Here is an 11430-nt window from a genome sequence, read left to right on the forward strand (position 1 = left end):
TACATTCAGCTTCATTCTTGGGCAAAGGGGATCCTAGAGATTTTTCTTTTTTTTAAAGCAATAAAATAAAAGTGAGCTGATGCAGCCAAGAGAAACTGCAGACTGTTACTTATCTATACAAGTGACAGCTTCCCTGTTCAGACTCATTTTAGCAGGTCAAACACAAGTTAAAGGCTTGAGCCATTTCTTCTCTCCTACTTTAATCTATTAGCATGACCTCCAGCTTTCCACAGCGTTGTTGCTCAGGCGATTCACATTCTCACACCTTGCTTTTGCCTCCCCTCTTCCATAGTCTTGAACACTCCTCCTTCCTTAAAATCACAGCCTTCTAAAGCACAGTGTTCAGCTGTCTACATCCCCATCATACTCCTCAGTTTGGTAAGAAGGACTCGCAACACTCCAGATACTCAAATAGCATTCATCTCTCAAAAAAATACCCCAAAATTTAAGCAGAGAAATTGGACTTGACTCACTCCAAAGCATAAGAGCAACCATTCAGGCTTGGATTTTGAAAGACATGCCAAGGCATTTGAATTTAGATGATTTCCAATCCCCCAATTTCCATCTGCGTCTTTGGGCATTGCAGCTGCCTTTGTCAGATCGCCTAAAATATTTTATAACTGAGCAAGTTAACAGGAGGAAGTATTAGGCCATAGCCCCCTCCCTTTCCTGGCAGCAACGTGGAAGGAAAGACGATGCTGCACAGCTAGGAATGCCGGGTGCATTCCCTTCTCCAAGCCAGGCCAGCCGACAGTCCCGTCCTGTGCTCAGCAGGTTTCAAAAGAGGCCCTGTGCAGAAGGCGCCCAGCGTTCAGCAAGAGGGCTGCTCCTATGCTTGGAAAAAAAACGACCAGTCCCAACAGCTTGTTTGTTTGTTTGTTTGTTTTTACAGGGGAATACAGGTTCACTCATCATTGCAATAAGCACATTCAGATTCATGCTTAGCCAGTGTGAGCCTCCCAAGCCTAGTGCTCGTGTATGAATGAGCCTAGTAAGAGCTACATACTGCAGAGTCTTACGTCAATTTTTTCAAATCTGGGTCAGTCTGAGGCACCCTGGTTGAAAAAGTATTGCCGTGAGCATTGTAAATTAATATTTTATATTCCCTTGAAGTGCCTTTTGAGGAAATTAGCCTTCATTACAGAGGCATCTCCCCTGTAAACACAGGAAAATACCTCTGCTGACAAGGACAGCATTGTAGGGCAGAGAGGGAGAGCAAACATTGAATCTACGGTAAGAACTGGATTGATTCAGCAACTGAATCCAATGGGCATGTGCATCCCTGCCCCCCAGCAGCTCTCCAAGTCGCAGCACAAGCAGCACCCAGCCACTACAGACGGCCCCACCTTTACACCCAGGGAACAGCACTCTCTTGTCCCTCAGACCTACCAAAACAGTAAGGTGGAGGTTTTGGACCCTATCGAATTCATCATCTCAAAGGAATCAGGACTTTCACGTTATTGCCAGCACGGTGATTCATGATGCACAAGTCCCAGGCATCACAAAAAGACCCCAGAATGAGGATCTAAACCAAGAAGGCAACAAGAGTACAGGGCTGCTGTGACGCTGTTTCAGATTTTGGACCATTTGCACAGCCCGGCCAGTGCTGGAGCAAGTGTTTTTGGCACCAGCTTAGGAGGTTCCTCCACAGCAGAGTGCAGCCAGTCACAAAGTTGGCTGGCACGAGGCAGGGCTTTTCAAAACGTCTTGTGGTCCAATCGGGAAGCAGCTGAACGCTGCTCTTCTCAGAAAAGTGCTGCCCTTGTCCTTTTTTTAATGAAAGCGAACTTGGTATTCATTAGGAGCAGGCCAGACCTATTTCAGACACGGAAGACAGCAGACACAAATCAATAGAAAAAAATAACTTCTTTTTATTTACAAAAAAATCCAAATATTGGACGCTGTAAACAAAATTCACAATCTGTTCCCTCTAGAGTCTGTTTTCCATCAGCTCTTTTTCTCTCTGTGATAGAGCCTATAGTCAAAATGTTCCAAAAGAGCAATCCAAGGAGCAGTTTGCTGCAACAGGATGCCTTGCAGAAGGCAACAGTTGTAAGGAAATCTGAGGGAAAGCAAACCTACACACTCCTACAGATTGCAGGAGCCTGTAGTGCTTTAGCCAAGCTGTCTTGAAATTTGCAGGCTTTTTTTTTATGCTTTTTTACTGTTTATTTTGCTAGCAAACCATTATTACAACAGCAAAACAGTACACTAATTTTCCTTCTTGCAAGAGAAACTCTCTGCATAAAGAAAACCATACAAAATAATATATTCAAATAGGAGCTGAATATGCAATTACAGTTCTTCCTTTCCTGTGCAGTTTTATCTAACACACTTCATTTTCTCAATAAAATAAAGCATTTTCCTTGAACTGGTAGGAGCTTCTGACATGATGCAAACCAAGCACTTAATAAGAGGTGTTTAGAAGATCTGTGTGAAGGCCTTTGTGCAAGGTAAAAAATATTTTAAGTGCAATAAGAGAAACTAGAAAAATACCATCTTTTTGGTCTGCTAACTGCCTTTCTATTTTTAGAAAAAATGTTTTTACGTTTGGCAGGACAGCTACATCTAAGGAAAAAGGACTCATTTCAAAGCTCTCAGTTGCTTCATGATCGCTACATTTAACCAAGTTTAGTGACCTGTTGGTTAGCAGCAACCTCAGCTGTGGCACAAGCAGTTTTACTGTAATCAGGTCAATGTTTTTAATCAGTTCAGCTCTTTAAAAGGGGCACTGTCTCTTGTAGCACAAGTTCTAACCTTACGTCTGATTGGATGGGAAAAAAATGAAGTCTACAAAGCAAGAATGCGGTCATTAACTTTAAAAGTACCAGTGTGCTGAAGAGGAGGTGAAAAACCAGTTAATAAAAGGTTAGACTTTATGGAGGGGAAGGTGTGCAAACCGCAGAAGTAAACCAGCCTTGAAAAGGGGTTCTTATTTTACTCTTGGCCTGAACTCATGCCTTCTTCCCACCTCTAACACCAGGCACCTTTTAAGCTACCAGTCACAAATAAAACAGAGCTCCGCCAGTTCCACCACTTGATCATCAACATATGCAAAACAGATCCAGAATACCTATATAATATATATAAAAACATATTATATATGTATCAAAATGCAAACGCTGAAAGGTGCAGTTTACCTCAGAGCCCTGCTGCATGCACTATAAGGTAACTAGCTGCTGTCAATCATAAAAACAAAAAAAAAACACAATAAAATTTGAGCCGAGAGGAAGTGATAAATCAAAACTTTCTTTCAAGCAATAGGAAAAAAAACGGTCTTTCAAAGGTCTTTCAATACATTGTGTCGTGTCCTATCAGCGTTCAGTGGCTGTGGCACAGCTATAGATTCTCAAACCCTTTTAAAGAGCGGATGACTCATTTATTTTCTGCAAATAGTTGCGGCGAGAGGAGACATACCACATCACCAGCTGATCCTATTTCCCCAGCCCTCTCTGTAGCTTCCGCTAGCAAACCCTCCCAGGACCTAGAGGCGAGCATAGCAGTGGGTCAGGAGCCCCCAGCCCAGAGCCTCGAGGGGCTGGAGAGGGACCTTGCAGGCTCTGGGGGACAAGAAGCCCGCCGGGAGACTGCAGCCAACGCCGCAGGAAGGGATGGTGGGGACAAGGTCTACGAGTCGACACTGCGAACGGCAATGAACCAGCTCTGGTGTTTCCTGAAGGACTCACAGGGAAGGTGCTTCAGTAAACAAATCAGGTTCCTGTTAAATTGCCTCTAGAGTGAAAAGTACAAAGCGTGACAAAAATAGATGTACCTTACTTGCTCTGTAGGGAAAACACACTGCCAGGACAGGAGCCCTTATCCCTGCCCTTGCCTCCTGCAGCGCCAGACACAGCCAGTTTTCGGTCAAAAGCCTGAATTCCCTTTTCGGTTACTTTTATTTTTCCCCCCCTCAGTAAGAAAAAGCAAAATATTCGAGTCAAGTGTCACTTAGTCATTCGGTTTTCAAAGCCCAACAAAGAACTTAACACCTTCAGAGATGGCACTGAAGTGAAAACAACAGGGGTGGTTGATTTTTCCCCCCTGCTGGTCTTTTGGGAGAGGAAATGAAAGTGAATACTCATTGTTCCAATGTAAAGTGATTCCATTTAAATAAAGTACAGTACTGAAATTGTAAATGCAGTGTGACAACCAGATCAAAGATGTTTAATATTTGCATAAAAATATATATATAATATATATATATAAAATATAATTTTAAGCAATCGTGCAACACTCTTAAAAAGGGTTCATTTCACATTTGCTAAATTCTAGTGGTCCTGGAATGCATAATGCATTCTATTAAAAATACTCCTTTAAATATTAACAATTAGTGTTCAAATCACCAACTAATACAATATTCTTCAGCTGTCAGGGGGTTTAAATAAACCTATCTTTGATCCACGTTCCACTGAATTACACATCATGGAGGTATGCAGTCACAACATTAGTGGGTTAAATGTCAAAATAGCATTACAGTACAAAATAGTTAAAAAAAAAAATCAGCTAGTCATATGTTTCTCCATCTGTGGAATTATTATGGCTCACAAGCAACCCACTGAATTACTGTAATCCTCGTTCTTGCAACCAAAGACATTATCTGAATCCCACCTTAATCCTGACTGGTTCATTTACTCCAAATTTCTCAGGTGTTGGTTAAAAATTCACTGCAAGGTGCCCACTGTCCTATGACATCCTGTTGCAAATTGGAAAACACATAGTACTTTATTTAAACATTCCTTAATTGCTACATTTTCCTAGACCACATTAATATAGATTGTGTGTATATATATAGATATACACCTATAAGACGTACATCTATACACACACAAACATATATACACACATACACACGTACCTAAGATTATAGCACACCGACATTAACATTAACTCTATACAGGTATTTGCCAAGAAGAAAAATAGGGCATTTCCTCAACCACTTATTCACAAGCTTATGGGTTTTTTCTTTTTTTTTTAAATTCTTGTGTCCCTGACAAAACAAAATGCATGATTAAACCACAAAACTATACTTTTTTCTCACTTCAAATTTTATGAAGGCATCAGGCACTTTTGATTACTGTTGGTGTGTACAAATATAGCAACATCTGTCTCTTCTTTTATATATATATATTTTTATATATATATTCTACTGTATCCTCTTTGCTCAGATAACTTATTTGTGAAATCTTTGGTCCTTGAGAATATTCTTGCCACAGCTGGTTTTCTTGCATTCTCACATTTTTAAAATGTGAGGCATGCACACAGCTGGAAATAATGGACTTTGTCATCGTACGTGTTTCTGTTTTTATAACTACCAATCCACTACTGTTCATTTGGAGCAAGCTGTTTCTGGTAAAGCGTTCTAGTCAAGCAAGCTATACATTCTAAACAGTCAATCCATAGACGGCACTTGCTGCAAGCCCCAAATGTAGTAATTCCAATATACATTTTTATTCAGCTTATCTCTGCTTTATGCCTCTAACTTTTAATTCCTGAATATATAGAATTGTTTTTTGTGATTTTTTCTTTTTGTTGTTTTTTTGTTTCTTTCATATTCTCCCTTTTGCAGATCCCATTCTAGAGTAAGAATAAAAATAAAGAAAATAAGGCTTTCCCACCTTCTCTATGCCAAAGCTATGGGAGCAGACACTGTCAACCCATATTGTCATCAAGCATTCCTCCCTCACTTATTTCAGGGGAAGCTGGTTGCTTTTAATGACAGGCCTCTTGTGCTCTGGGATAGGATCCAATTGTTTCGGGGTTCTTTCTTGATCATGCTCCCATTATTTATTAGAAGAACCACAAGCTTTTCCGAAGCTTGAAAACTAGAGCAGATCATCATTGCACAAAACACCCCATTTCAAAGGGGCGCATCACCCCTTCCTACCTCTTAGAAAACGGTCTCCCCACTGGGTCTACTAATTTTGGCCCTTAATTACAGGGCAGCCAAGTAGAGTATGTGTGCTGCTGGCAAGGGAACACCGTCTGAACCTGGGCAATATAGTAATTGCTGAAGTTGGCATCTGCTACATACGGGGCTGGCTGGTAGTAGCAGGTGACATTGGCCACATTGGGGATGATATTTTGCTCAGCCAGGACCCGGATGGCCAGCATGGTGATAAGATTCAGAGTCTGTCTCCTCTCATGTCCCATCAGGCACACTGTGCTCTCATTCACCACACCATGAAGGGTCATGAGATAGTCATACTTGCGGTCCTCTAATCCCACAAAGTGGTTCTGCAAGTAGGACTCCAGCTTTCTCTGCTGTTCTCCAATGTCTGAGAAGTCAATAAAAAACCTTGAACACATGTATCTCTGCAGGGACTTAATCTCGGATTCGGAGGCAGCCCTAAAGCCCCTTACCAAAAGGTTGCAGTACTTCAGCAGACCACCTCCTCTGATTTCTTCTGGGTTTCTGGTGGCAATTATCTTGTTGCAGAGGTGATCAAAGGCTTCCTGGAAATCCCCATAGACGCTCTCACCAATGATAGTCGGGTGAAAAGTCTCAGTCATAGGATTCTCTGAGCACTCATAAAAGAGCAGCAGGGAGTCCAGCTTGATTTGAAAGGAATCGACACTGAATTCAAACTGCCGCCTCAGAGAGTCCACAAATTTCAGCTCCACATTTTTGCCACTGTTGTTGGACAGAGAGATGAGACTCCATCGGTCTGAATCATTGCATACTTTTACCATTTTCTGCACATAAGCCTCCTATAAATCGGAAAGACAAAATGAGCAAATGAAAGATGCAAGAAATCTCCCCTCCACTGCATTCATTCACATTCCTCCCCACCTCCGCCCTGTCCTAGTGCTTCATAAAAGATTTCACACAGCCTGCAGATACAAGCCAGAGGAGAAATGCATAATGTAAGTGCTTGGAGTGCTGTCACTGCGAGAGGATGATAGGGGAGCACACTCTCCTGGGACTGTGCCGTGCAAGGAAAGCATATGGCAGCACTGCTTCCTTCAATCACTTCTAAATGCATCTACACACAAAGCCCATGGCACATATGCCAAACATGCACGCACCCACGCAAAAAAGGCTACAGCTACAATCAGATTCCAAATATTTTCTTTCTTTTTCTGTTCCTACTACTCTCTCCCCTCCCCCCAAAAAAGCTTAGCAAGTGTTCACTCCCCTCAGTTCCTGCTCTTTCAGTGCAGGTTCCGCAAATCTGCCCCATATTCCAGAAAATCCCTCTAAAAAAAAAAATCTTAAAGGCATTTGGCATTCAGCCTAATTAACTCGAACAAAATGAGAGGAGGGAACATGCCTCTCCGCTGAGGCATTTGGCATGCAAGAAAGCGTGCCTTGCAGACGGTGTTTCCTTCTTGCAGAGGTATTAAAGCCAGCTAAGCTGCCTCCCAGCCGGCCCTGAACTGGGTTCGCAAACCACGATGCTGCAGAGCAGAGATCCGCAGCGCCTTGCACGGGAGACAGGGAGGAAAGGCTAATTAATCCTGAGGAGCCCGGGCCAGCGAGGTTTTACTGCAAACTCCTCCTCGGTTTTAAGCGCGGCGTGCAGAAAGACACCGTCGGTCCCTGCGGGCGGGGCGGCATCCCCCAGCGCTCCATCCCCTCCATCCCCGCAGGAGAAGGTGCCCCTTTCCTCGCAGACAGGGCGAGTTTACCTTGAGGGTGAGCGGCGTGATCTTCTCCTTGTTCACCCCCTCGGGTAAGAAATCTAAGAGGCAATCCAAGACCACGTCCTTCACAGTCTGAAACTCGGCTTCCCCTTTGAGGTCGGCGCAGAAGATGAGGTCCAAGTCCTTGTAGCCCAGCCCGCTGTCCTGGTGCAGGACGTGGCTGGCGGCCGAGCCGTTGAGCCGCACGTCCCGCAGGGCGATGCCCTTCTCCTCCAGCCGGCTCCGCACCACCTTGACGATCTGGCGGGGCTGCATGGCCAGCGTGGGGAAGTTGCCCCGGCCGTGGATGGGGATGGTCTCGCTGAGGATGCGGTCCAGCCTCTGCACTTGCTCCCAGCTCAGCACGTTGCACTGCGCGCTCTCGCAGCCGCCCGCGGAACCCTCGCCGGCTCTCTCATCGTCTGCCATGGTGCGCGCCTCCCCGGGATGGATGGGCACCGCTCCGGCTCCTCACTGCCCCCACGGGGCCCCTCGCCCTCCACGCCTGGCAAGAAAAAAACAGGAGGAAAAGCGAGCGGTCAGGCAGCGGTACCGGAGCTCCGCGCCCCTCGCAGCCACTTCCAGCGCGGAATAAGGGGGGGAGGGGGGGCGGTAGGGAAGAGTCCCTCGCAGCCACCCCGCACGGCCGCCCCTTCCAGCGCAGCGGGGGGAGGGAGGGAGGAAAGACACCCCTATTTATTAAATGAAAAAAAAATCCCCCCGGAGGCAGGCGGTGCTGCAGGGCAGGGGGGGAAAGCGCCTGACCTGCAGAGCCCGCCCCGCACCGCTCGCCGCCGCCGCGCTCTGCCCGCCGCCTCGGGAGCTTTCGTAGTTCTGCCCGGGGAAAGGTCCCCAGTAGTTTTTTTTATACGGGGTTTCTCCGCTCTTCCGGGGCTCCGAAGTCACGGCTCTCGCGTCCCGCCCCTTCCATCTGCATGGCCGAGCCCCGCCGGTGCCCCCGCCCCGCCCCGCGCTGGGGAACCCGAAAAGCATCGTCCTCCGCGCGGCTCTGGCCGCTCGCCCTGCGGGGAGGCAACAAGTGCAGCCCCCCCACACACCCCCCGCCTCTCCTCCTCCCCCTCGAACCCGCGGGGACTGCGAACCCGAGGTGCGCAACCGAGCTCCGCGCTGCCATTCATCCCCTATTCCGCCCCCCCCCCCCCCCCCCCCGCCTCGACATTCCCCGTTATTCCCAGGCGATGCCAAACTTCATACCCGCGCGCCGGAATTTGGAAGCGGATGGGATTTGGGATGCTCGGAGCAGATGCCGAGGATCCCGGGCTGTGTGGTTGGGACCGCTCAGCCTCTGATCCCAGATTTTCCAAGCTGCGCAGGGGCAGCGGGTCCTTCTCGCCCGGCTTTCCCTCCTCGCCGGCGAGGAGAAGAAATCCCGAAGAGCACGAAGGAGCCGGTGCCTTCCAGGGGGAGCATCCTGCCCGCGAAGTGCAACTTCGGTACCTGCGGAGCGGGAAAAGCAAAGCCCCGAATATTCACACCCTATAGAAGCACAGATACGTTTTTATTTTCAATGACATTTTAATGAGGTTAACATTGCTTTTAGCAACAATAGGTGTGCATCAGCTCGCTTTTCAGTGCCAAATACGCATACAGTTGCTATTTCAAACACATTAAGCGCAGCGCCGTCCCGGCGCGCATCTCGCGCCGTGCACGCGCGTAAATTGCGCTCGGGGTGAGGGGTGTGGGGGGGTGTCAGCGTTGCGTCACCGCTCGCAGCTTTGTGATGCGCGGCAGGAGGAGCCAATGGGGACACCCGGCGACGCGACACCTCCCTTACCCCAAATGGGAGCGGGGGGAGGCAGTTGAGGAAGGAGCCTCAATACGCCCTCCCTCCATTTTTATCAATCTTCCCCTCCCGTTAAGCCCCGCCGCAGGATGGGGAGAGGCTGTGCCCCGCCCGGTGCACAGAAACCTCTGACCCAGGCGAGCTGGCACGCGTTACCCTGCACCCTAATGACGACCCCCGGGGTCCCGCTGCGCGCTGGCCCCGCCGCCAGCCCCGGGGCACAGGGCGGCACCGCCGGGACCCCTCCCCGGTCACAGCCGTGTGACAAGGGCGCCCCCTGCCGGGCACCGCGCGCTCTGCCGGGGCGGCGGGGGCTGGGCGGGGTATGGGCGGGGGCGGGAACGGGGGGTGCTTTCGTTCTGATGCACGGAGGAGTTACTATTGTAAAAATGGACTTTTTATTATTATTATTTAATCTAAAGCAGACTTAAGTTTTATCTAAGTAATTAATCTAAGTAATCCCAGGCCCAAAGAGTGGTGGTCAATGGAGTTAACTCCAGCTGGAGGCCGGTCACAAGTGGTGTCCCTCAGGGCTCAGTGCTGGTTCCAGCTCTGTTCAATGTCTTTATCAATGACCTGGATGCGGGGATGGAATGCACCCTAAGTATGTTCACAGAGGACACTAAGCTGGGAGGAAGTGTCCATCTGCTGGAGGGTAGGGAGGTTCTGCAAAGGGATCAAACGGGCTGGATCGTGGGCTGAGACCAATGGCATGAGGTTCAACAAGGCCAAATGCCAGGTCCTTAACTTGGGACACAACAACCCCGTGAAGCGCTAGAGACTGGGGGAAGAGGGGCTGGAAAGCTGCCTAGAGGAGAAGGACCTGGGGGTGTTGGTTGACAGTTGACTGGACATGAGCCAGCAGTGTGCCCGGGTGGCCAAGGTCAATGGCATCTTGGCTTGTATCAGAAACAGTGTGACCAGCGGGACCAGGGATGTGATTCTGCCCCTGTGTTCAGCACTGGTGAGACCGCACCTCGAATCCTGTGTGCAGTTCTGGGCCCCTCACTATAAGACATGGAGGCTCTGGAGGGTCCAGAGAAGAGCAATGAAGCTGGTGAAGGGGCTGGAGAACAAGTGTCATGAGGAGCGGCTGAGAGAACTGGGGTTGTTTAGCCTGGAGGAGGCTGAGGGGAGGCCTTATTGCTCTCTACAACTACCTGAAAGGAGGGTACTGGCCTCTTCTCCCAAGTGGCAGTTGATAGGACAAGGGGGAATGGCCTCAAGCTGCGCCAGGGGAGGTTCAGGCTGGATATCAGGAAAAAATTTTTCACTGAAAGGGTTATTGGGCACTGGCAGAGGCTGCCCAGGGAGGGGGTTGAGTACCCATCCCTGGAGGTATTTAAGAGATGGTAAGACGAGGTGTCCAGGGACATGGTGTAGTGGCAGATAGAAATGGTTGAATTCAATGATCCAAGAGGTCTTTTCCAACCTAGTGATTCTATAATTCTAATTGTGTTCCTCTAATGAGACGTGTCCCTGCCCATCGCAGGGGGATTGGAACGAGATGATCTTTAGGGTCTCTTCCAACCCAAACTATTCTATGATTCTATGATTCTTTGAAAGTTAGACAGAATGTCCCTCTGATAGCATGTTTTCTTTAAAATGGTGTTTTCCTAGACACTGTTCATTCTTTGAAAATGATAACATCTTGTGTGAAGTGCAATCTGTGCTGAACAGATGTCTCTTCTTCTGTAATCACCTCTGTTTGCAGTCTTTCCCTGTCTCAAAGGCAAGGTCAAGCGAAGTACTGGAGCTAACTCCAAATTAGCAAGAGTTTTGACCGTGGTGAAGTTTCATAATAGCATTAAAATTAGACCTTGGGAAGTAACAGAAGATGCCTAAGATTTCTGAGAAATATTTATACCTATGCATGTAAGTGGGAAATACATTCTACAACTAGCTCTTGTCTTGCTGCACATGACTGATGGAGATAACTCCCTTGTGTTGCCCAGGCCTAATGTAGGATGCTGACTTTCTAAAACTCCAAAACGAGTCTTAAT

The 11430-nt window shown here is 47.8% G+C and overlaps 1 protein-coding gene across 1 annotated transcript; it reads right to left on the reverse strand.

Moving 5' to 3' along the window:
- Positions 1-1847: 1847 nt before the first annotated feature.
- On the reverse strand, positions 1848-8533 carry TENT5A (terminal nucleotidyltransferase 5A). The gene is made up of 3 exons (XM_054063544.1): positions 8389-8533; positions 7630-8128; positions 1848-6708 (listed from the first exon to the last, which is right to left on the reverse strand). The coding sequence occupies exons 2-3, from the start codon at positions 8050-8052 to the stop codon at positions 5929-5931; spliced, it is 1203 nt and encodes a 400-aa protein (XP_053919519.1). The 5' UTR covers positions 8053-8128; positions 8389-8533; the 3' UTR covers positions 1848-5928.
- Between the last annotated feature and the right edge of the window lie 2897 nt (positions 8534-11430).

The sequence above is a fragment of the Cuculus canorus genome, chromosome 3, assembly GCF_017976375.1.
Source record: "Cuculus canorus isolate bCucCan1 chromosome 3, bCucCan1.pri, whole genome shotgun sequence".
NCBI classification, from domain to species: domain Eukaryota; kingdom Metazoa; phylum Chordata; class Aves; order Cuculiformes; family Cuculidae; genus Cuculus; species Cuculus canorus.